This window comes from Callospermophilus lateralis, chromosome 5 (assembly GCF_048772815.1).
Source record: "Callospermophilus lateralis isolate mCalLat2 chromosome 5, mCalLat2.hap1, whole genome shotgun sequence".
Lineage (NCBI taxonomy): Eukaryota > Metazoa > Chordata > Mammalia > Rodentia > Sciuridae > Callospermophilus > Callospermophilus lateralis.
The window spans coordinates 122,527,380-122,553,350 of record NC_135309.1 but is presented as its reverse complement, the minus strand read 5'-3'; the positions used below and the strand labels follow the sequence as shown (position 1 = coordinate 122,553,350).

At 35.5% G+C, this 25,971-nt stretch overlaps 1 protein-coding gene across 2 annotated transcripts in view; it reads left to right on the top strand.

The window, feature by feature from the left end:
* Map3k1 (mitogen-activated protein kinase kinase kinase 1) overlaps positions 1 to 25,971 on the top strand; it is a 75,316-nt gene that overhangs the window by 23,648 nt on the left and 25,697 nt on the right. For both annotated transcript variants that reach the window (XM_076857276.2, XM_076857277.2), the window contains exons 2-6: positions 17,262 to 17,412; positions 20,102 to 20,302; positions 23,692 to 23,892; positions 24,194 to 24,310; positions 24,680 to 24,828. In XM_076857276.2, coding sequence (XP_076713391.2) covers positions 17,262 to 17,412; positions 20,102 to 20,302; positions 23,692 to 23,892; positions 24,194 to 24,310; positions 24,680 to 24,828 — 819 coding nt within the window. The remainder of the gene's footprint in view (positions 1 to 17,261; positions 17,413 to 20,101; positions 20,303 to 23,691; positions 23,893 to 24,193; positions 24,311 to 24,679; positions 24,829 to 25,971) is intronic.

The window sequence follows — 25,971 nt, the reverse complement described above, 5'->3', positions numbered from 1 at the left end:
TGTTAGGGGGTTGTGGGGGAGGCCTGTGGAGGAGGCACCAGGGACAGGTTCTCCCAATTAACACTGACCCTTCAGCTTGTGTAATAAGGGCTATTAAGACCAAGGGTAGTGCCCAAAGAAAATCAAGCAAATTGTGGAGTTGTATTTTTCGCTTCTTGTGTGTGCTAGGTAAACTCACATTTTATTAACTGTCAGTTTGTTTTTGTGTTTCATTTTTAATGTTTTAAGGTTTGTAACTTTGATTCACTGTCAGCCAGAATGGTAGTGAATGAATCCGTTTTTCTCAGTAAAAGGAATATTCATGTACATGCTTACGAAAACAAGTTGTTCTCATGTTTTAAACAGGAGTAATACAAGTTCTATATTACAAATGTAGTTCTTTGTTCCATTTCCATTCAGATTGTTCTTTGGTATCTGAAATCATTTAAAGTACAAAATGGTTATGATGACAGGCTTTTGAAGCATATACCAGATGTTATAAGTCAAAACCTGCCATTGTAAAGTAGATGCAATTTGGTTCTACTAAATTGTTGTTTTTACTGTAATGAAAAGAGATTGGCATATTTATGAGCAACTTCAGGGGCCCACTGCAAAGAGGAAGACATTATTTGAGAAGACTGATTCATACTTTATTTAGGACAGGAGGTAGGGGTTAATGTGCCTTCTCTTTCAAGTGAATAGTGGGCAGACATCTCTGCTATTAGTAATTGCCTAAGGGACATTTCTAAAGTAAGAGTGCCACCTACTGAATATTTTTTTCTTCCCTCATTTTTGATTCCTGTTTCCACTTTGAATTCTTAGTTTCTCTAACTGGGTACTAAAATTAACTCCAGTAGGTTGCTTATGCCAACAGTGAGACCATCTTCCAGTGAATTAAATAGGGTGGGTAGGACTCTCGAGGGAGTTCATGCTTCCAAAAACAGGTGTAGAAACAAAACCTAAATGTTAGCCTGATTTAGTACTTGGCAAGTTTCAAAACCTTTCTATCATTTTAATGTACTCCCTGGCTCAAACATTTTTTTGTTTGTTGTATCTTAAGCTGGCCATATGAACACAGTAAGTGGAAGTAGGTTAGCAAATAGCCAGGAGGAAATGAACTAGTCCAAGGAGTACTTGAAGAGGATTGAGGAACATATGACATTGGCCAGGATCTACTGGGGAGACCTCAGTTTCCTGGGGGATAATATTAGTTCAGATATTGTTGGATCCAATTGCAAATCCAAATACTTCAGAATGATCTATATGATGCTTTTTAGGAAGCTTTTAGCAATAATATATTATCTCATCAGTGAAAAGTTGAAAACAAACACTAGCAAACACATCAGTATCAGGATTAAAGTATATTATTTTAGAATTTTACATTGCCATTGTTTGCAGTATATTGGCACATTTTTGGTGATGTGGCTTAATTTATTGCAATTTATTAACTTATCAGTCATCTCCTGCTTGTTTACTTGTTTTTTGAACTATGCAAGTATAAAATGATTTTTTAAGGAAGATATCCTGTACGCTAAATTGATTTATACTTGCTGATATATTCAGATTATTATTCATGGGATATATTCTATAGCCTGATTTTTAAAAACAAAGTATAATATATTAGAATTCATTCCACATAAGATGTTTATGTTTTTAAGACAAATATGACAAGCTTATGTCCTGAACACTAGATCTTATTAACTAAAGGTTAGTCTCCTTTCCCCCCCTCAGTTTAAAAGACAACTTGCAGTGACATCTACTTATGTTAATTAAGTAATGAATGTTAAGTGACTAAATAGAAAATGTTTTCTGTAAGCTTTTATAGGTTTTAATAATACAGAAGCAAAAATATTTTGCCATAATTGTGTTTTTGGATTAGCACTCAGAAGGCTACTATTACTCTTACTAACATTGTATCCCAGCTTTTTTTCCTTTTAAAAAAAAATGCAAACCATAATTTCTGTGACTTGATACAGATTAAGCATTTCTTATTGTTATTCCAGATCATAAGCAAAGTAGGCTGTGTGGCTATAGTAAGCCCTGGCCCCAGGAGTTATTTTCAGACATCAGCACAACTGAACCAAGAATCTGTCAGAGGTTGGACATGCTTCCTTTCTCATTTCAGGCCACTACTTTGTTTTTTCTGACTTGTCACTTCAATATGGAAAACGGTTGTGTATCTTAAGGAAAATAAATTTGTGGCATGTTGTAGTTTTGTAGTACTGGGGATTGAACCCAGGGGGGTTCTACCACTGAGCTATGTCTCCAACTCTTTTTATTTTTATCTTTAGACAGGGTATGACTAAGTTACTGAGGCTGGTCTCAAACTTGCCGTCCTCCCACTGCGGCCTCCTGAGTACCTGGGATTTCAGACATACACCACCGAGCCCAGCTGTAGCACATTTATTAAGAGAGAGAGACAGACAGGCTAAAAGAGTTAATGTTTTCAGTGTAAGACAACCTTTAAGTTCTACTTTCTTAAATGTTCCCTTAGTTATTTGGTCTTTCTGATAGTCTTTTATATGAATATTTCTCATCCCATATAGTAATTAAGTTTGGATTGCTTTCACAATAGTGAATATTAGTACTGAATCTAAAAGTTTATATAGCAGTATTTCTTAGCCTGAGTTATCACAAAGGGTCTGTAGATTACATAGCTACCGTGTAGATGGTAGCAATAATGTGAATAAAGCATTTTCACATTTGAAAACGTTGTGAGCCACTGGAATAGAGGAGTGGCAAAGAATGTTTTATACAAAAACATAAAAATAAAAAAGTAAAGTACTCTCCAGATTTAAGAGTTAAAGGGAGTTTGTGGTTCCTATTAAGCTTTATATTTTTTATACTCTATCTTTAGAGCAAGGATACAGCATCTGTATATTGGTGGTAATGTATGAACCATAATGTTCAGACTAACCAACCTGTTTCCTCCCGTGGTGGCCAAGAGGCAGTCTGTACAACAATCTTCACATTCCATACATCTCTAGTTGATAGTTACTTTCCAAAACCAGAAAAAAATTGTTGTGTTTTATTGCTTTCATCTGTTTTTCAAATAACAAATAGCATTAGAAAAAATGAAACAGCACAGTATATGGTACAAGGACAGGACCTTGAAGCTGGAGACACCTGGTTTTGAAACCCAGGACTTAGTGTGGCTATTTAATTAAGCTACTTAATCTTTCTGTAAGAGTTTATCCTTGCAGTGAAGATGAAGAGTGTCACTTTGTGTCCTTGGTGAGACCTAGAGCCACTGTAGGACAGCACCTAGCATAGGAGGTACTCCACAAAGGGCATCTTTAACCATAATAAGAGTTGTCATTACATTTGTGGTGTCCTTTCCATTTACTTGACACCGCTGTAACGTTCATCCAAGTTCATTCATTTTAAAACTTGGGTGAGAACTACATCCAAAGGGCTTATAACAGGTCGTAGCCCCTTGTGAGTGAGTCACAAGGTATTAACTATTATTAGCCCATTTTACAGAATAAGTTAATGGGAGCAAATATGAAAGTTAACTTTCTTCTAAGTACTTTGCACATAAACTCATTTACGTGTAATAGCCACTTTATATGATAGGTACTGTTATCCCCATTTAACAGTCAGGAAGTTGAGGCACAGAGAAGTTAAATAACTTATCCTAAGTCAACACAGCAAGTAAATATTAGACCTTGAATTTAAATTCAGGCAGTCTAGCTCCAGAGCTCATGTCCCTGATCACTAGGCCACATTTTTTGGTTATATATGTGGTATGACTTATTACCTTTGCTGCCCCATCCTAGGAACATGTCTTTCAAAAGGTATATGATCTCTGTTGACTAAGAAGCTCTTTTGGTTTTGTTGTGTGTACAACCTAAACTTCCTTATGGACTCTAGCCTTAAAATGAGGTCATTTTGATGGAAGCTACCCAGATTTTCCTGGTCTGGGTGGTTGTGCCCCATCAGCACCTGTTGCAAGCAGTCTCCCCATTCCCCCACCAATCTCCCCACCCCTGTCCACACACAAACTGCTTCCTCAAGTCCCCAGTGTCGGGTCTTACTCTGCTGGTGAACAGCTGTGTTCAGTTGCCTGTCGCCTTCTCTTGAGCAGCACTGTGTCCTCAGCCATAGCCATCGCTCCTTCTGATTGCACTGGTCTTGCTGCCTCTGCCAGGTACTGATGCTGATTTTGTCAGCTCAGTCACTGCCCGTGACTCTATCAGTGCTGAAGATGTGTGAATGTCCTGCTGTACCAGAGACCTAGGGTCTTAGGGTCATTTGCAATGAAATGAGAGTCATTCTCCACTCCCTTTTAAAATTTTATGGTCTGGGGCTTTCTTGTAGCCATCTAGAGATTTTTGCAGAAAATCATTCATCAAGGTTGTTGTTTTTTTTTTTTTTGTTTTGTTTTGTTTTGTTTTGTTTTTTGGTTTTGGTTTTTATTTGTCTGTAGACCATTTATTTATTTATCTATTTATATGCAGTGTTTAGAATTGAACCCAGTGCCTCACACATGCTAGGCAAATGCTGACCACTGAGCCACAACCCCAGCCCTCATCAAGTTTTTTTGCTCACAGCTTCTTTGTCTTTGTGCAAGACCTGAGTCTTGGCAGAGAGGAAGTAGACTGGGCCAGGGGTAAATCTTTGTGACAAATTCTGGCCTCAACCAAATTCCAGTGTCTGGCACCTACTTCATTTAGGTAGATTCATACCAGGAGACTACCTGTCTTGCTGACTGACTCTCAGATAATCTTTTCTCCCAATATTTCCTTTTTTGAGTCTTAATTGCAACGATGGCATACTGAATTTTGTGATACTTAAGAAGTCTTAAATCAAGACTGCTGGTGTTAGTTTCTTTGGACTTTTCTTTTTAGAAATATTAACTTATTGGAGTCAGAGAGTCTGCAGAGAAGATCCACTACAGATTTGTTTGCAGTGTGTTTCTAACATAGCAAAGGTATCCTGCTGAAAAAGGACTTCCATGCCACACAAGTGTGACTTATGATGCATATAGATCTTTATTAGAGACTCTGAGATGTCCCACAATAAATAAACCCAGCTGCATTTTAGCTAGTGTTTTTTAATATGCAGATTTTTAAGAGATTTCATAGTATAGAATATTATATTTGCCAAACTTATCTTCCACCTAGAATATCTTCTTTTAGCCATCACCAGTACCATGCCTGCCAGCCCTGTTTTTTACACATATTCAGGACTTACCTCCCTTGTGGATCTTTCCATACCTCCCCTAGAGAAAATTAGCAATGGTGTGTTCCTATTGTGGTTATCTGTGGTATTTTAAATACTGTCATAGAAACCATGGCTTATCTTTTCTTACTTCTGTTAGAATAAGCCATCTGGAGGGTTAGGAGCCCTGTCTTATTTATCTTTTTGTTTATTTTCTTGCCCAGTGCAAGGCTTATACATGCTTGGTGTGCCAGCATTCATTGGATGGAGTAGTTTACTAGCATTGAAAACATAGAGAAGAAAAACTGCATTTGTCAGGAAGTTATTTTTTCTCATTCCGAGCAGCCCAGCTAACATACCTTTCCACCAGCCAGGAGGAAGTAGTATAGTACTGACTGTTCCACAGAGTTTTGAAAGAAGTCATTCTGCTAGCAAAAGCTGTAAGAGAACTTGATTTCTAATTCAGTGATATCCCCTCTTTCTCATTAATTATTATTTGGAGGCCAGTTAAACCAAGTAAAGGATTTTATTAACAGAAAATACTCCCTCAACTGTTACATATTTAAACCACTTTGCTTAATAGCTGGGAGAAAAGTGTGTGCAGTAATAAACAGCTTTCCCCTGTTAGTAGCCTTTTTATTTGACCTCTTAGAAGAATGCTCAAACTAGACTTCACATTTCTTCAAAGAAAATTGATACGGTAAAAAGGTTTTCACACACATTTGGAGGAAATTCCAAGAAAAAAACATACACCAGAGCACTGACTTGGTATCTTTTTTGATGCAAACCAAAATGTTAAAAGAGCAGCCATCTTTTCTGTCAGCTGCCTACACTGTGCCACGTGCCTGTGCCAGGGTTTCCAGGATAAAGAGCAGAACGTGGAACGTGACAGGTCTCCTGGCTAAGAACTGCCCTGCAGTAGTAGTAGCAGTGTTGGGAGTTCCAGTCTACTTCTCTAGTGGAGTGTGAGCTCTCATTAGGTGTGTTCATCATTGTCATGTAGACATTCCAAGCCCTATATTTGTCAAGTAGCACAAAAGGGGAATTCTTGAAAGGAAGTACACATTTAGCCAAATACTGTGGAAAAAAAATGAGCATCCTTTTCCTTACTTACTGATGTTTGTTCAACAATTAAGGAAGGGGATGCTCACAACATCCATTTTTTTCTCCCAAAGATTTCTAAAGATTCTTTGTCAGCTATCAAGTACACAGCAAAGGAAGAAGTAAACAGTGAAATTTTTAGCAATGAGTATCAAAAAAGTACAGGCTTCTATGGGCTTTTGTTGAAAAAGAACAAATGGGAAATTAGACCATATTGGTCTCAAATGCTCTCAGAAGACATTGGCTCTCAGACAGTTGATTGTATTAAACCCAACAGATTTTCTGAGTTCCTGGGTGAGAAGATGTGAATAGAAGATGTAGTGTAGAAGTGATTACTTTGATGAGTGAGAAAAATATTTTTGAAAAAATATTTATTTAGTTTAAGAAGTAAATATTCCAGAGACAGACAGTAACTTTACAGTTCATTTCTTTTGTCTATCACAGATAGTGGAACAACATGTTTTTCTGTCTCTAAGATTTTCATATATTTCATGAGATGACAAATCTTAAAAAATTGCCACTCATTTCTATACAATTCTGACCATTTTTATAGTTCCTACTTGTCTATATAATATTACCAACAGAAATTTTATTAGTTCATAGTTTCTGACAAGTCATCAATTTTGATTGAACTTGCATCCATAGGCTCCTAGAGAATTGAGAAAATTCCACTTTAACTGTTTTTTTTTCTTTTATGCCCATACAGAAGGGGTGTTAACCTGAAAAGATATCTGCCCTCACCTCTTGCTTTTTCTACTCAGCTGATTTAAAAAATAATAATAATAATCTTAGCTGATCTCAAATTTCTAGTCTTCCAGGATCTTCATTTCATTACCAAACTAACTTAATTATTCAAGTTAGTAAACTTGATTATTCTTTCTTAATTTTCCTTGAAATTCTTACTAATTTTACCAGTCATCTTCTATTCTTAACTGTCTGGGTAGCTATACCACACACACCCCACCCTAAATTCAGATATATATTTGGCTTTTCACTGTTATCTTTTCCTCCTGGCAAGTCTTAACTTCTGTTTCATTTTGACATTTGTTCAACCTGTGAGTACATATGATTGTTCTCAAGACTTGACAGTATACATAGTTGTCTGAATTTGTTGGTTTTTATATTCATCTATTAATACATTTAGAGGGAAGAATTATTCTTTTTCTAGATTTGGATAAAACATTCCAGTTCCCTTGTACAGTGATGTTGTCAGTTGTACACATTAGATTTGTTGTGACATATTAATAACTTGAATGATAGTTTTTATAGAATCTTCAGTTACATTTCCGAGGGACATGGGTATACCAAGGAAACACTTTAGCCAAACTTTTGCATTCCTGCTTATTTTCTTTCTGGGACTAGGCAGGTGTAAAGAGATGATTTAGAAAATATTTTTGAATTGTATCATTTTTTATTCATCTGGTTTTGAGCTCAGGGAGTACAGCCCTTTTAGTGTGATAACATTTACTTGTATATAACTATGTCTACACTGAAGTCTAGCCTTGGTGTTATAATAGATATATCTGTAACCTTGGAGGGTATTGAAATAGACCAAAATGTTTGTCTGGTAATTTTACAGATTTACTTTTGCTGCAAGGGAATTTTCAAAATCCTTTTTAAATATTCCTATGAATATTTGTGATCAAGAAAGATACTTTTTTAATATTTAAAAGGTATAGATACATACCTTTATTTTATTTATTTATTTTTATGTAGTGCTGAGGATAAAACCCAGTGCCTCACGTGTGCTAAGCAACTGCTCTATCACTGAGCCACAACCTCAGCTCTAAGAAAGATAGGTTTTAATCATAAAATATTCTTGAGTAGCTTTCAAAATGCAATCCCTTAGACAAACTAAAGTCTTTTTCTAAATAACATGCCCTCTACTCATCATAATAGTTCCCTGGTCTGTAGTTGGCAATATTTTATGTGCATATTATTTTGTAGTTTTAATAGTGTGTGAAGTTTGTATCAGAGTTTTTACCAGTAATAATGTACTTAGCAATCCCTTGGAGTTTATTCAGTACTCTGTAGAATGTTAGTTGCTTTAAATATATTCATACATTTCTAACTCAAGAACACATGGTATAGAAGAACTGTAAAGTTAAAATACAGATTTACTTGCTTCTAAAGGGAGACTTGGGCAGACTTACATGCATTACTAATTTAGAAGTTGGAAAACCTTTTGAATATCCTCCTCATTCTCTTTGAATTTGTTTACATGATCCCAAAGGCACTATTGGTGGTAGAAGTTACAGGTTGTTAAGGGCTATGTGTGTCCATTATGTATGTTAGTGCCTTGATCTTTGTTGATTAGGAGTGATAGCAGCTACTGGCACCTGTTCCTCTGAGTGCTGGGTTGATAGCTGCAGGACAGGACAGGAAAAGGCCATGCTCTCAAAGCACTATCCTTTCCTCATCTAGGTTGCCTAGTGAATGGGTTTTTGCAGTGTGATTGTCCATTATTTTGGTTTTAGTTAATTTCATACATAGTCTTTACATTCCGATACCATGTTTTACTTTCAGAAATCCTGTAATTCTTGGTGTGGATTACTTTAAAACTCAAATGGGGTGATATTTTAATAGAAACTAATCTATGACTTCAGATAAATGAATTTATAGTACATATATGGCAATTTAGAATGTTTTATAAATGTAAATCAATCAAAATCATTGAGATGTGGGGCTGGGGATATAGCTCAGTTGATAGAGTGCTTGCCTTGCATACACAAGGTCCTTGGTTCAATCCCCAGCACCATCAAAAAAAAGAAAAAAGAAAAGGAAAAAAATACATACATACACACATACATATATATATATATATATATATATATATATATGTATGTATTTTTTTCCTTTTCTTTTTTTCTTTTCATATCACCTCAGTGACATACATACATATATATATATATATATATGATATGAAACTGATTATGTTTGTTGTTTATAATTATGTTCTTTGTTATTTCTCTTCCATATTTTTGACATTTTATCGTTAATTAGAACAGGAGAATTTTGAGAGAGTACTCTGTACCCCTCAAAGGACTAAACAGAGAGGTTTGTAAGCAATGCTAAGAAATGGTGTCCCTCATAAAGATTTCTGGTGTAAAGACGTTATAAAACTGATTATATTGTGCTATATCCACATTAAGAAATTAATAGTTCTTTGTTGTGCTGAGAGAATGTTTATTCTATACAGGGGAAAGTAGGTCTGTTTCTCATAAATAAATAGGAGTTGTGCCATCTTTAGCTCTTAAGGTCAAGCATCACTGAGTAACCTGGAATAAAATATTTTGGGAACTAATGTCATAATGTGAGCCAGTTTTTATATACCGTTATTTATTATGCAAACTTATCAGTGTTGTAAGTGTTGCATATTTTAAAGATGGCAGTGCTTTTATCCTTCTTGCTCAGAAGGAGGAAAAAGCCAACAACCAATGATAGCTCATCTCTGCAGAAACTGTCTTACCGGAAAACAGAATTGTCTCAGTGTATTGAAATACAGAGTTTTACTTTTGTTTTCCTGTTTGCCTAGGTCAACAGATTTCAAACACTTGTAAATACTCATTTTCTTTTTGTCCTGTAGGTGAAAGAGACGGCAAAGGCACTCAGATCTGAGTTTAAATTCTGTATTTTTTACATAAACGCTTTATCACCTGGAGCATGTAACTTAATTTCCCTTGTCTTTTCTCATCTGTGCAATGGGATAGTAAGAGTCTTGTCTAGTGAGAAATGACTGAGCTAACCCTGTGTGTGGTAGTTGGTTGCCGGCCCTTTGTCCTTGTCATGCTGTTCCCATCCTTACCTGAGTTGTTCCTCCTTTTTTACCTTTTTTACTTTTTACCTGGAAACTTATATGAAGCGTGTTATGGTGGGCTGGTATTGATCTGGAACTTAGTTCCTCCCTTGCTGTCCTCTCTCCTGGGTAACAAAGCTTGGAAGTTTGATAGTATATGAGTTCCTGCTGGTAGGAGGACTTCCCAGGTGGCTCTCAGTTGTGCCTGCCCCAAGTAATCCAGTAAATCCTTGAGATTCTTTGGCAATCCCAAGAATCAAAAATTTTCTCTGTGTAGAGTTACCCAGATTCAAGACTGTAAGGGAAATCTTTATTTATGCTGAGGTTAAATTCTATTAATGTCCAGAATGGTTTTATTTGATCACTATAGTCTTAGTTGCTCCTATTATAACAGAGAATTTTTCTAATAATGAACATAATTAATGTGCTTCTTTAATTTGGGTAGTAAAACTGTCACATTGTAAAACCTTTTAAAGCTTGTTTGTTTGATTATCAATAGAGATCAGCATAGATGTCTAATTTTTTCCCATTTTTAAAAACCTTTAAAATTTTTTTAATTTGTTATATATAACAACAGAATACATTACAATTCATATTACACATATAGAGCACAATTTTTCATATCTCTGGTTGTACACAAAGTAGAGTCACATCCTTTGTGTCTTCATACATGTACTTAGAATAATGATAACCATCAAATTCCACGTCTTTCCTACCCCTATACCCCCTCCCTTCCCCTCCTTTCCCTTTGCCCTATCTAGAGTTCATCTAATCTTCTCCTTCCCCTTTCCCCCACCACAGCATATGAATCAGCATCCTTAAATCAGAGAAATATTTTAGCATTTGGTTTTTTGGGATTGGCTAATTTCACTTAGCATATATTCTCCAACTCCATCCATTTACCTGCAAATCCCATGATTTTATTCTCTTTTAATGCTGAATAATATTCCATTGTGTGTATATATACACCACATTTTCTTTATCCAGTCATCTACTGAAGGACACATAGGTTGGTTCCACAGTTTAGCTATTGTGAATTGTGCTGTAATAAACATTGATGTGGCTGTGTCCCTATAGTATGCTGTTTTTAAGTCCTTTGGGTACAGACCAAGGAGTGGGATAGCTGGATCAAAAGGTGGTTCCATTCCCTGTTTTCCAAGGATTCTCCAAGGATTTTCCATTGACATACATTCTTGGACCAGCCAACTGCAGACTGTGGGATTGGTTCACATGTACAAAGCAAGATGCCCTCAGTATTAGAAGGGAGGTGGCAGTCCCACCAGCAAAGTATGAGTGTGCCTTTTCCCCCTCATCCTCACCAACACTTATTGTTGTTTATATTCTTGATAGCTGCCATTCTAACTGGAGTGAGATGAAATCTTAGAGTAGTTTTGATTTGTATTGCTAGAGATGTTGAACATTTTTTCATATATTTGTTGATTGATTGTATATCATCATCTGAGAAGTGTCTGTTCAATTCCTTGGCCCATTTATTGATGGGGTTATTTGTTTTTTTTTTTTGTTTTTGTTTTTTGGTGTTAAGATTTTTGAGTTCTTTATATATTCTGGAGCTTAGTGCTGTATCTGATGTGTGTGTGGTAAGAATCTGTTCCCAATTTGTAGACTCTCTGTTCACCTCACTGATTGTTTCTTTTGCTGAGAAGAAGCTTTTTAGTTTGGATCCATCTCATTTATTGATTCTTGATCTTTATTCTTGTGCTATAGGAGTCTTATTAAGTTGGGACCTAATCTGACATAATGGAGATTTGGGCTGACTTTTTCTTCTATTAGATGCAAGTATCTCTGATTTAATCCTAGGTCCTTGATCCACTTTGAATTGAGTTTTGTGCATGGTGAGATATAGGGGCTTAATTTTCTGCTAATGTTTTAATAACAAATCAGACTTGACAGTGACCAGTCATAGCAATGATGAGCACATGCTTTAGGGTCATACCTATAGGGATTTGAATCCTGGTCCTGCTACCCACTTACCAGCTGTCTGACCTAGCTTTTCCAAGCCACAGATGGTAATGACCTCATAGGATTGTTGAGAAGATGAAGAAAGTTCATACATGTAAAGTACCTCGTACCTTGTCTGGCATGTAACTTTTAATCCTTTCTGCTATGATACAATCTGGCAGTTATTTCTCCCTTTCACTAGGTGTTTCCTTGCTAAAGGTGAACCATTTAAGAAATAACTTTCTTAAAAAAAATTATAGGGCACTTGATAGGATTCCATTTTCAAGGGTTAGTGTCTTCTTTGTGCCAGGCATTGTATAGAACTAGTATTTTAGGCTCTTTGGGGTAGCACAGAACAGATATATATTAGGGTGTATTTCTTTCCAAAGTAAAGAATCCACAGAGGCATTTCCTCCTTGCAGCATGTGTGAATGGCCCCTGGAACCTAGGCATTCATGGCCCAGGATGGTTACATGTAGCACTAGTTGTCTGTTTGCATGCGAAGGTACCCAGGAACAACTCTTAGGTTTACTTTTATTGCCTTTCAATTGCTAACTACATCTTCCGACAAAGATTTCTCTTCACCCTATTTCTGTCTCATTCTTTTACTTACTATCTGGCTCTTTTCCTCTTTAATGTCATTCTTCCTGCAGTAACTCTTACCATGTATCTTACTTTTAAATTCTCAAAGAGAGAAGATCTAAAATATACAATACGATTTAATATAGAGGGTCTTTCCACTGACGCACAGTCTTGGACCAGCCAACTGCAGACTGTGGGATGGGTTCGTATGTACAAAGCAAGATGCCCTCAGTATTAGAAGGGAGGTGGCTGTGCTGGGTAGGACCTCTGGCTTCCCAGAAAGGGAATACCTTTTTTGGTCTGTACAGGAACATTTGGCACTGATGATAAAAAAAGAATAAGATACAGCCTGTCTTGTAAGATCTCCCAATGTGATGAGGAAGACAGATACTTAAAACATATACTTTATTTTAATACTCTATTACAGTTAATCTTTAGCATGCTGGGAAGGAGTAGCTAGTCACCATAGAACAGTGACAGGAAGTTCTTTACTGAAGGCATATGAGGTAGCAAAGGGTATTACTGACAAGGGGGGAAATTTTTACCTGCGAAGACAGGTGTGAAATGCCTTGGTGAACTTAAGAAGAATTGTAGTGCTACAAGAACAGGGCAGTGGTTGCTATTTAAGGCACTCCAGGAAAAGGGTCTCATTGATGGTACTATGAGATTAGTAAGATGATTAGACTCAGACCTAGAAGAAAACGATCTTTATAGAAGAGAGGGGAGACCTACAGGTGAAACAGTACAGTCGACAATGGTGGTACCACACTGGTCAGATAAAAGGAGGACCAACTGGCTCTACTGAGAAGGGGCAATGGAAGCACCCCATTTTTAGCAGGTTAATTCTGTAGGTCTGGAAAGGGTCTAGAATTGATTACACACCCAACCTCAAGATGGAAAGGTCCTCGAAAATCTAGGTCAGTCATAAATTCATTCTGAGGAATGTTCAGAAACAAACAAAAAGCAAGAAACATCATGTTTCCTAAGTGAACAAGAATTCTGAAGATCAAGCCTGATCTTGAAAGTTTCTCGTATTTATCTGGCTAAAACTTTGTTTCTATACTTTTAAATCTTTAAAGGCAGTTTCTCAAAACACATTCTTGCTTTGCAAATACTATCTATTATTTAAAAGTAAGAAATATATAAGCTGTTTTAGTTGAAATAACAGATGTGTTTCTAGATAATAACTATGGCAGAAACAACTCCCTAAAACATATGTTTCCCTACCACAAGTTAGAGGTGGCTCTCATCTCTCAGTGACTTTGCAGTTATCTATTAGTTTGGTTTAAAAACGTGTTTATTTTCTGCTGTAGTTGTGATAATAATTGAATGGCAATTCATTGCCATGTACATATATACAAACACACTAACACCTGATAAAAATAAAACCAAGTCTGTGTGATCTGTGAAGGTTATGTTAGGATTATGAGAAAACAATACAAGCATGTAGAAAAACTTGGTTTTTCTTTCCACATTTTGATTTTCATTTTTTTCAGAGACAAACTAAGTAGGAATGATTCCTTTCTGGCATGTTTGATTCTGAGAATCCCAATGGTTGTAAATTATAAGGGGAAAAAAAATATCTGTTAATTGCAACATTTGCTCTGAATGTTAAGAGACATTCCGAATTTAGATGTTAAAATATGAAAAGATACATATTTTAGAATTAATGCTATATAATCATTATGAAAAGACTAGAAAGAACACGTTGGTGTATATTTGCAGAGTAACTTATAAACGACAAAAAATCCTCATCTGAATAAAATCTAATTTGCAAATTTAGTCATAAATAACCATAAAAAGATGAAGTAACATGAATAGTCATTAGGTTTTAAAGGTTTCCTTAGGACTGCTAAAGATATTAAAAAATAATCAGTGTTTATGTTAGTGCCTATATGTTAATGCCAACATGCTTAGATATTGGCTATATAAATAAATAAAACATCTGGACCCTGCCCTCATGGAGCTTATACTTGGTGAGGGGTCGGGGGATGCTTTGCAAATTGCACTGAGCACTTTAAAGGAAAAGTACATGGGCTGTGAATGAATAGAACTGGGAATTCCTAATTGAGACTAGGAAGGTCTCTGAAGACGTTGAGGAAAAAAATCTAAATGGAATGGGTAAAAATTAACTAGGTGAGAAGTAGGTAGAGTGAGAAAAAACTCTGCAGAAGCCCTGAACAGGAAGGATCCTAGGGTTCTTGAGACAGTGAAAGAAGCAGGAGAGTGGGGTATATGCCTGGGACACAGGAGTTGAGGTAAGGCCATGGTGCTGAGCCTCAGAGGGCATTCCATACCTTTTGGATTTTAGTCTAACCGCAGGGGGAAATCTGCCAGAGGATTTTAATGGGTAAGTGAGCTTAGAGTCTCTGTGGATTGAACAGGAGTAAGAATTCACGAGAAGTCCCCTTAGAAATAGGTTGCTAGTTCAGACCAGATATAGCAACTCCACCTGGGGGAGTAAAAGTGGAAGATACATATTCTTGAAGATAATTTGCCAGTATTATCAAAAGTTGTCATTTGTACACATTTTGACCCAGCAATTCCATTTCCAGGCATTTATTGTAAAGAAAAAAATCTCTTGTGCAAAAAATTAGCTGCTAGAATGCACATCCCTATTGTTTAGTATTTTTAAACAAGTGGGGGGAAAAAATAAATCATTGCAGACTCTTAAGGAGACCACACTGTCCAGTCCTCTGTGCATCTGGATGGGTGCCAGGAAGAGAGGCACTAAAAATGCAGAACCTTCCTCTCCCCAGCTGAGGGGAAAAATAGAATTAATGAGAAGAGACCCTCTTGAAACAAATTTGGAAGAGGGGAAACATGTAGTCTTAGAGGAAGAAGATAAGCACCTTTGTCTGGAAGCATAAGAATTTCTGGCATAAAAATGCACAGCAGTTCTACCCTGGGACTGAGTTTTTTGTTTTTGTTTTTTTTGAGAACTAGGCTGGGAACCTAAGGGTACCTCAATACATTGTTACTGAAAAGGGAAAATTTTTGTTTTTTATACTGGGGATTTGCAAGTAAATTTGGGTAGGCAGTCAGATTACAAAACCTGAGCTTCCCTCAATGCAAGTATTGATTGGGATGAATTTTGGGCAAAATGTTTCTACCCCATCTCCCCATGTATCCCCTGTGTTCTTTCTCCCCTTTCTCCCTTCCTCATTCTTCCTCTTTCCTCTCCCATCTTCTTCCCTTCCCTCCCATTTCTCTCTTTCCTTATTCCTTCCTCTTAGCTTTCTCCTACATATACCTGTAACATTAATATGACATAACCAGAACCAGATAATATGAAAAGAATCAGATAATTCTAAGTAAATGAGATAATCTTTCTTTACAAAAGACAAAAATGACCTTTTTTCCCCATCTCGTTCATTTATGCTATATGACAGTTTTTCTGTGTGACAGAAATATTTTACTATATGGTCTTAATGTCTTTTTGCAAGATTCAACTCAAATGTTATATCCACTTTGTTTTCATAAAAATATCTAGACCATCTCTTGACAGTTAAAAACATGTTGGTTCCCACTCCCCCACAATGTCAATGCTTCATTAAAACCAGTTAAGCATTTCCTTTTTAGTGCCTATTTATTTTGTTTTAGATGTTTTTGCTGGTTCTTTGAAGATATTACTTCAAAGTTGTGATTAACTGAAAAATTCCTAAAGGAGTTTGAATTTGACTTTTTAGTAAGCTTAAGGTTATCATCTTTGGTATTTCCATATTTTCCTTTTCCTGTTGGTAGCAAAAAAAAAAAAAATCAGTATTTTCTAGCTTTATAGACTTTACAAAAGTTATTGAAGGTAGCGTCATATTTTAAAAATTGTTACTTCTCCCAGAATACAGTTACTTTAACTGTTTCCTTATGAACCAGGTTGTTAAATCTTTGCATGTTGTGTTTGTGTCTGTATGAATGTGCATGCACATGTAGATATGAATATCTTTTTTTTGCTGAGAATGATACTTTACCTCTGATGTTTTGTGGAATCAGTTCTCAAAAGTTCTTAGCATAAAAGTTTTTCTGGTACGTCCATATTATTTTATGAAGTAAAGATCAAAATATTTGTAGTAGGTAATTTTTACTCTTTGGGTATGGAGTACCCAAGTGTTTTTTTTGTTTGTTTGTTTGTTTGGTTTTTTGGTTAGGAAAATACAAATTTAATAATATAGCCTTTGAAACATTATATTAGGATCATAGAAGATCTAGTTAAGTTCCTTGTTAAATATTTATTTAGTTCATTTCAGAACTAAATCCATGAGAAAATGGTAGTTAAGATACCCTTCCTTAAAAAGAAACAATAAATAAATAATAAAAATAGAAAATAAAAAATATACCCTTCTAAATGCTTTTCTGCCTTATACATGACTGTGTTAGTGTGGTAGAATTAGAAGCAGTGCAGTCTTCATGAATGTGTTTGTTAATGTTTAATGCTTAGGATCCATTTGGGTAACTACCTGGAGCATCATTAAATTCATGTTATCAGACAACATTCAACACTCTCCACACAGTAATATTTGTAATATAATTTGTAATATTTTCATTCCTTGCTTAAATCATTTGGGGCTTGTAGTAGTTGTCTTTTGGTTACATGTTCATTGGAACATTGAAACAGAACTGTACTGTCTTAGAAATTATTTTTCCAGTATAAAGAGTCTCCTTTTCATTTCTCCCTCCATTTTAGTCGTGAGATGGAGAGTAAGGAAACTCTCAAAGGCTTGCACAAGATGGAAGATCGCCCAGAGGAACGAATGATCAGGGAGAAACTGAAGGCCACCTGTATGCCAGCTTGGAAACATGAATGGTTGGAAAGGAGAAACAGGAGAGGTCCTGTGGTGAGTGACTGGGGATTACCTGCTCTAAAGCATAGGAGGAAATGGAAAATTAAGCTTAAACAGATCCCCTTGTAAGTTTTCATCTTCTTTATTTTAAATGCAGTAATTTTGTTTGCTTGCTATTCTGGCCACTTGAAACAAACCATAATTAAAGCTATGCTAATTGAGAAACTGTTGTAGGAACTTAACTGTTTGGTGGAGGGCTAAATGATTAAAGCAACACTGCCCTCTAATGTCAGTATCTAAAAATCTTTTATTGGAGCAGTTTTTCCTATATATTTTGGATGCTTAATCTCTAAAATAGGATACAAGGATCTTAATTCCAGAAGTCTTCTAAGAAAGCAGAAAAACTAAATAAATACAAGGAGTTTAAGATTAAAGATGAATGAAAACTTTATGGGGTTTGATAAAAGATAACCTAGATTCATAGATTGGGAAAGTTAGAGATACTCTATTCAAAGTATGAAGACAGCATTATGAAATACAGTGTCCTAGCACCAATCTATACCAACAAGTTTTTATGTTTTTTCTTTATAAACAAAGACTGCAGCATAAGATTCATCTAAACTACACCTCTATCAAATATCTAGCCTTACTTTCATTCCACATACCTGTTTAAATTAAACATAAAAGTAAAAATGTAGTCCTTCAGTCTCACTAGCCACATTTCAAATGCTCAGTGTGCCTGGCATGTGCCTGACATGTGCCTGGCAGCTGCCATTGGAGCAGTGTAGTTACAGAGCATTTCTATCATCTCAATGCTGCTGGAGGTCTAGCGCTAATCAGAGTTAGATATCTCAGTAGCCCCGAAGGCTTTGGACACCCCTTATCACTGAGTGTCAGCTGTTAACATGTATTCTACCCACTGGTTCTAATTCTGTCTCATGGACTTATACAGAATAAATCTGTTTGTCCTTTACCCGCAAACTTTTGGCTACCTTGGTATTCATGAGTTCTTTCCTTTCCAGCTAAACCTAGTACATTTCTTGCATTTCTTCCTCACTCGAGATATGGATGGAAACCCCTCACCATTTTATTATTCTTGTCAGAGGATAAAAAAAAATCAAGGCCTTGTCTTAGTAGAATGTTCTATTGAAACATCTTATAGAAAGTGGCAGTTAGAGGGGGAGATTTCTACTCAGTATAAAGAACTTTTGGATAATTAAAGCCATGTGAAGTTAGAATGTGTTTTCTGAGCTCTTTGAGCTAGAGATATTCAGAGTCTAACGCTTCTGAGAAACCCACAGAGCAGAAATTACAACTTTTTAAAGAGGAGCCAACCATCTATCTTTTGTTATGGATGAATTAACATTTTCTAGTTTTTCAAAACCAAAAATTTTTTTCTCACTGTCCACTTTCCAGCAAATACTTAATTACCTTGTCTACGTATGTAGAACAGGAGTAAAGAGGGCAGAGGTGTTTAGAATAAGACACCTAACATATTGTCCCTAAGCTTAATTACCCCATCCTGCATTTTATGGTTTATAGATTTCAAATTATCCTTAAAAAGTTAACTGTCTACTTGGTTTTGTTTATTTTTATTGTTTTATGTAAGTTACTTTATATTCTTCTTGAAACCTAAGTAAGGCATAAATATTTCCAAATGGGAAACCAAGGCTTATACACAATAACTAAAATATCACATGCATGAAATATCACAAAGTACTTTGTGACTAGGTGCTAATGAGTGGGGTGTGCAAAGAGCAGTAAGGACTTAGGAAAGAGAATGTCAAGCTGTAGAGTTAAAGGACATTCCACAAAAGGTAGAATTTTAACCATGCCTTTAAAATGGATGAGTTTCAGCTTTAAAGAAGAATGAAATTATGGCATTTGCCAGTGAATGGATGGAGTTGGAGAATATCATGCTAAGCAAAATGAGACAATCCCAAAAAACCAAAGGCCTAATGTTTTCTCTAATATGCAGATGCTAATTCACAATAAGAGTGGCAGGGTTGGAAGGCACTAAAGAAAAACAGAGTTAGATTAGATAGAGGAAAGTGAAGGTGGGGGTGGGGGGAGATATGGGGTTAGGAGGGATGGTAGAATGAAACGGACATTATTACTTTATGTATATCTATATGACTGCATGACCAGAGTGATTCTATAACATGTACAATCAGAAAAATGAGAAATTTTACTCCATATATGTATGGTATATCAAAGTGCAGAAATGCATTCTACTGCATGGCTAAGTAAAACAAATAAAAATTTTTTTAAAAAAATGGAAGGCAAGGTGGTTTATATTCATCAGTCAGATTATTTGATTACTTAAAATCATGCTGAGTTTTTCAGACCCTACATTTTTTCAAAATAAATGAAAATATCTTCATTTATTTAGTAAATTAACTATAGAAGTTATAAGTGCTTATTTTTCACATTTGTTGGTTAACTTTTGATTATTGATTTCAAATATTAAATGAGTTTGGGCATATAATAACAGTACCATTTCTAAAATGTTGTACAAAAACATTTTAACTAATAAGAAACCTAAATGACTGACTTTTATATAAGTAAAAATGTCTTTAACATTTATGGTTTAAATTTTTAAAAAATAAAGTAATACCAAATAAAGTTTGGTGTACTTTCTGGTATATTTATATAATCTGATGAACTTCCTAGTCTGTGATATTCAAGTTCATTTATCATTTATGTTTTTGAGTAACCAAAATATTGAATACTTTTTATTTAGGTGGTAAAACCAATCCCTATTAAAGGAGACGGATCTGAAATAAATAACGTGGCAGCTGAATCTCAAGGAGAGGTCCTGGCAAGTGCTGCTTCACCAGCTCCCAAAGGCCGTCGGAGCCCATCTCCTGGTAGCTCCCCATCTGGTCGCACAGTGAAATCAGAATCTCCAGGAGTAAGGAGAAAAAGAGTTTCCCCAGTGCCTGTAAGTTAACGTTTTGACAAATATATTAGTTTCTATCATTTCTAGACTCATTTATAATACAGAAAATATTGCCCAGCATTCTGTTAGAATTTTAAAGTATGATCTAGATACTCATGTTGGGAGTGGGGGTGGTATCCTGAGACCTCTTCTGATCCATTAGGTCAAACTAATTTTTTAATAAAATATGTTTTTTGCATCTTTCACTGCACTGGTAATTGTGGTGGGTAAAACTTCTGGTTACTTCACCTGAATTAAGGCTATGACAACAGAATTTTTCTTCTTTATTGCTATATGTTGACCATTAAAAGAAACAAAAGCCACTTTTTACTTAGGAATGCCTTTGACAGAGAAATAGAAATTAATTTTATTAGGTCCCAACTCTTATTAAATACACACCTTTTAAATATTCTGTGATGAAATGAGAAGCTTTCATAAAGCACTTCTCCTCCATGCCAAAATATAGTGGTTGTCTCAAGGAAAAACATTCATGTGATTGTTAGAGTCACAAAGTGAACTAGAAGTTGTATTTTTATGAAATATTATTATTTGAAAAAATGACTGGCCAACAAACTATGATTATTCAGACTTGGGTATTTGGCAGATATTTTTCTGCCAAACAAATTGAGACAAACTCTTCACCAATGACAAAATTTGAGATTTTAAAGCAAAAATTAGAATTTTAGAAAAGTCATATTCACCACTGTGAACTTAACAGTTTCCCAGTACTTAAGATTTCTCTAATGAGATAGGTGACACCAGATGTGATTTTTTTTAAAAATATTGTAATGAAATGTGAGTGTTTGGAAGATCTGCATGACTCAGTGAACTCCAGATGAGTATTATATGGTATAAAACGATGATTTCATAGGATCCATATAAAGTATAAAATAGGTCATCTGGATTTTAACCAGTAGGGAAACATTGTTGGTGTGGTTTCATATTTCACATTACAGCTACTTTTAAGAAACCACTTTTGAGCCTTGGTGTACTATGCATAATTATTTGAAAAGTCTATCAGAAAAATATTCCTTTCTTTTATGTCTACATAACTGTGTGAGGTTGGTTTTCTTTCCTACACTTACCCTGGCCAACGCGTTATATGTCAGCAGATTGAATGCAGAAGTAACTGAGAATCCAGCTGTTTTTTATGTTAAGCCAGTCATCAAAGAGATTTGCATAAAAAAAAAAATGCAGGTGGGCCCTTCATGACAGAGACTTCCAGTGATGGGATGGATGGATGTTAAACTTTCTAAAACTTTGAAGCCAATGAGTGAATGGAAAAATGGTTAGAGAGTGTCCAAAAGGAGGAGCTTTGGTTTTCCTCAGATCTCAAGTTGTGAAAGAACATAGATCCTTCTAAAAAAGTACATTTTCATTATTAACACAATAACTGTCTTTTAGTAATTCCCAAATTTTGCATATTGGGCACAGCTCAGCAGAGGTGACTTTCTGCTCCCCATGGCATCTGCTGAAGCTGGACTAGCTAAGGGTGCTTCTCCATTCACATGCATGGCTTCTGCTGGAATGCTAGAGTAGTTGGGGACTATTGGCATCCCTTTGTCATAGCAGGGTGGCTGGATTGCAACAGTGTTTTAGGAGGGCAAACTGTAACATGCAAGCTCTTCTTAGCCTCCACTCTATCATGTTGGACTGCCTGATTGCCCAAAGCTAGCTACCTGCCCAAACCCAGTATCCATGTGTTAGGGTTTACACAGGCTGTAAATAGTGGGAGATGTGGTTCGTGGGGGTCATGGTGGTAAAACTATATAGAAATATAAACAGAATTGCATCCCACATGTCCCCCAACCCTCAAAACAATCCCACTCTTAAAGCAAATTAAGCAGGAGGCTGTTGGTCTGGAGCTGTTTTTGTACCTGGAAACCAAACTGACCATTGGCCAATCACAAACAGCCAGCCAGCCAACTGGTTATATAACTAGGGACCACCAGATAAGGCAAAAGCCTCCCTGTGGCCATCCAGCAATTACTTTGTGCTCAGCCTATAGAAGCTGATTTTTTACTTCATGCTGCTAAGGTAAAGCTCTCTGACTCTCTTCTAGTTTTGAGTACTGCCTGATTCATGAATCATTCTTTGCCCAAATAAACTGTTAGATTTATTTAGTCTAAAGTTTTCCTTTGAACAGCAGACTCTGCCCAGCCTTAGGCAGTTGCTAATCTGTTTTCTGTCTATATATTTCCCTCTTCTGAACACTTCATATAATGGAACCATACAATATGTGGTCTTCTATGAAAGAAGTTAGTCACAGTCAAGTTTATCCATGTTCTATTACGTGTATCAATATTACATTAATTTTCAATTGCAGAATAATATTCTTTTTTATGCATATATAGTATGTTTTGGTGACCCATTCATCAATTGAGCTATTTTCACCTTTTGGCTATTATGAAAAATGCTGCTGTGAACATTCATTAACAAGTTTTTGTGGGGGCATATGTTTTCATTTCTCTTGGGTTATTCCTAGCAGTGAAATTGCTGAGTAACATGTTTAACATTTTGAGGAACTGCTTATAGTTTCCCAAAGCAACTACACACAGTATTCCGGTTGCTTTGTGCTCTTGCCAACATTTATTATTTTTAACTGTTCAGCTGTGCATCCAAAACAACCAGTATTTTTACTGGGTAGTGATGAAAAGAACAAGTTGTAGGAAAATCAGTGAAGTATAATAAGAGCAGTATGTTACTCCACAGGAAAGTTTTTGTCAGCCTCCACCGAGGTTTATTTACTTACTTATTTACTTATTTTAATTTTTCTTGGTATTGGGGATTGAACCTAGAAGCACTGAGACAAAGTCTTGCCAAGTTGCTGTGACTAGCCTCAAACTTGTGATGCCCCTGCCTCAGCCTCTCCAGTCGCTGGGATTCCAGTGAGATGTTTTAATCAAGGAAGAGTATCTATAGAATGTATAGTAGGAGGAGTTCCAGGACAGTGTTTGTAAATTCCAAATCACCGAAGAGCATTTAATAAAGCCTTAAGTAGAAGGCAGGAAGTTGGATGTTTAATTTTTACTCCTAGACATAGTCATTTTGCCTGCTTCTGGAGTTTTATTTTTTATGCTTTTATTTTGGTTTATATAATACTTTCAAGCATACTTTTCAAATGTTTACAGAGTAATTTGTGAAGTTGACCTGTGGTTCTCACTCAGCCAGAATTATCACCAGTTGTAAAGATGACTGAGATTACCAAAGTTCACCTGAGATGAGTATGTCAGGACAGCATTTTGCCTGACTTTGCTTCATGACACATTGAGGCATTTTTTCTCTTTTTTTTAGAATATAATCTACCATATGGGTGTCTAGTAGACTTTTTTTGACTATTAACTTCTTGTTGAGAAGTAAGAAACCTAGAAAACAAAAACACTGTCATAAAGTTTCAGAGCGGCAGAATCACACCACCTCGAAGAGCCCCTTCCCCGGATGGCTTCTCACCGTACAGCCCTGAGGAAACAAACCGCCGTGTGAACAAAGTGATGCGGGCCAGGCTGTACTTACTGCAGCAAATAGGACCCAACTCTTTCCTGATCGGAGGAGACAGCCCTGACAACAAGTACCGAGTGTTTATTGGGCCACAGGTAGTATTTGTCACCATCTTATATTGTATTAGCATCTGGTACTAATTCACATTTACATACTACCTTAAATTGAGATCAGTTAATCCTCTTGAGTAAAGTGAGTTTAAAATGTATTTGGGGGCTATTAATAAGTTCACTGAAATAAGAGATTAATTTGTAGAAATATTTGTAGACTTATCTTACATGTAAAGATAATGAAAAACATTAATATATATTTTACTATAAACATTTCAAAAATATTAAGAAAGTAATAAACCACAGATTTATTAACCCATCAGTTTTAATTCTTTTAATTCTTCAGAACTGCAGCTGTGGGCGTGGAACATTTTGTATTCATCTATTATTTGTTATGCTCCGGGTGTTTCAACTAGAACCCTCAGATCCAATGTTATGGAGAAAAACTTTAAAAAATTTTGAGGTAATTTTTTTTATAAATGCTTTGGAATTTTTAAAATTGTGAACAAATTTGTATATTTCTGAAAGTTTTCTATGAGCTCCAAATTTAAATAAACAGTGATCATTTTGAAGGTGCAAAGGTATGTAAGAAGTATTTAGTACCGATAGTTTTCTTGAGATCTCTTGAGTGATAAATTTTTTCTTCTAAAATGAATAAAACAGTGAACACTGAATATTTTTCTAAGTAAACTGTGTTCTTGATTTTGAAGCTCTTAAACCGGCTTTATGAAAAACATGTAAATAAAAGATGAATAATATTTCAACCACTAGAACTCTTCATATGTATAATTATGGCACAAATATCTTTATTACTGTCTCTTTCCAATGTTAGGTTGAGAGTTTGTTCCAGAAATATCACAGTAGGCGTAGCTCAAGAATCAAAGCTCCATCTCGTAACACCATCCAGAAGTTTGTTTCACGCATGTCAAATTCTCATACATTGTCATCATCTAGTACTTCTACATCTAGTTCAGAAAACAGGTTAGTATATTTTAAGGAATAAAGCATTAATTTAATTTTTTAATTAGAGGTAATTTTTTATATCTATTTGTTAAATTGCTCAAAAATGATTTAATTTTTAAATCTTGGTTTCCATGTTAAAATCAAGGGTAAACAAATATTAAGTCATTTGAGGATATTTTATTCTAAAATCTAGAGTGCTGGAAATGGTACATTCATATAAGAAATGTTCATTTCATGAGAAAAATTATGTGGCAGATGTAAAATACTAAGTGGCTACTGTCTGTCAATCATACTCTGTGCCAGAGCACCTGATATATTGTCTCATTCTAACAACCACGTCATTAGGTAGCCACGTGTTACCACTGTTTTATAGATAATGAAGCTGAGTACTGTGTAATTAGAAGGAAATGTCTGTAGTTTTTTGATAAATAGTTTATTTACATTTCCAAAATCACTTTCAACTAGAGGATTTTTTAGTGTTTTTTTAAGTTTATTTATTTATTTTACTTTTTTTGGTATGGTACTAGGTATTGAATCCAGGGGTGCTTTAACTCTGAGATACACCTACTATCCTTGTTATTTTTTGAGACAGGAACTCAGTAGTTGGTGAGACTGATCTCAAACTTGAGATTCTCCTGCCTCAGTGCCCCAGGTTGCTGAGATTACAGGAAGGTGCCACTGCACCCAGCTTTAGGATTTTAAATTATATAACATTGTTATTTAATTAATAGTTATTTAATTAATTCATAGCTATTTCCAGATAATTCTCTCAAACTCTTTTACCTTTGAGAATGTAAACATATTCCAGTTAAATAGACTTATCAGTTGTAATAAAGAAGTTCAGCTGTTAATCAGAGTTTTTACTTGACATCTACAGTGCTTTTCCAACTTTCCATGACCTAGTTGCTGATAAGATGAATTTATAAGCCTTGAAGGACCAGAGAGGTAGCCCAAAATGACAAATGTAAACTTCTTTTTTTAAGTCTCTAGTATCATCATAATTCAAGTGAATTTTTTTCTATTCTGTAATATTTCTTTACCGGTGTTAATGGGGAAAATGAGATATTTAAATTATTGCAGAAACCTCCTCTTTGTTCCCAAGGCACTGGTCTAAGTGATCAAGTCCCATATTCATCCCGTCATCCTTTTAAGTATTGTAAC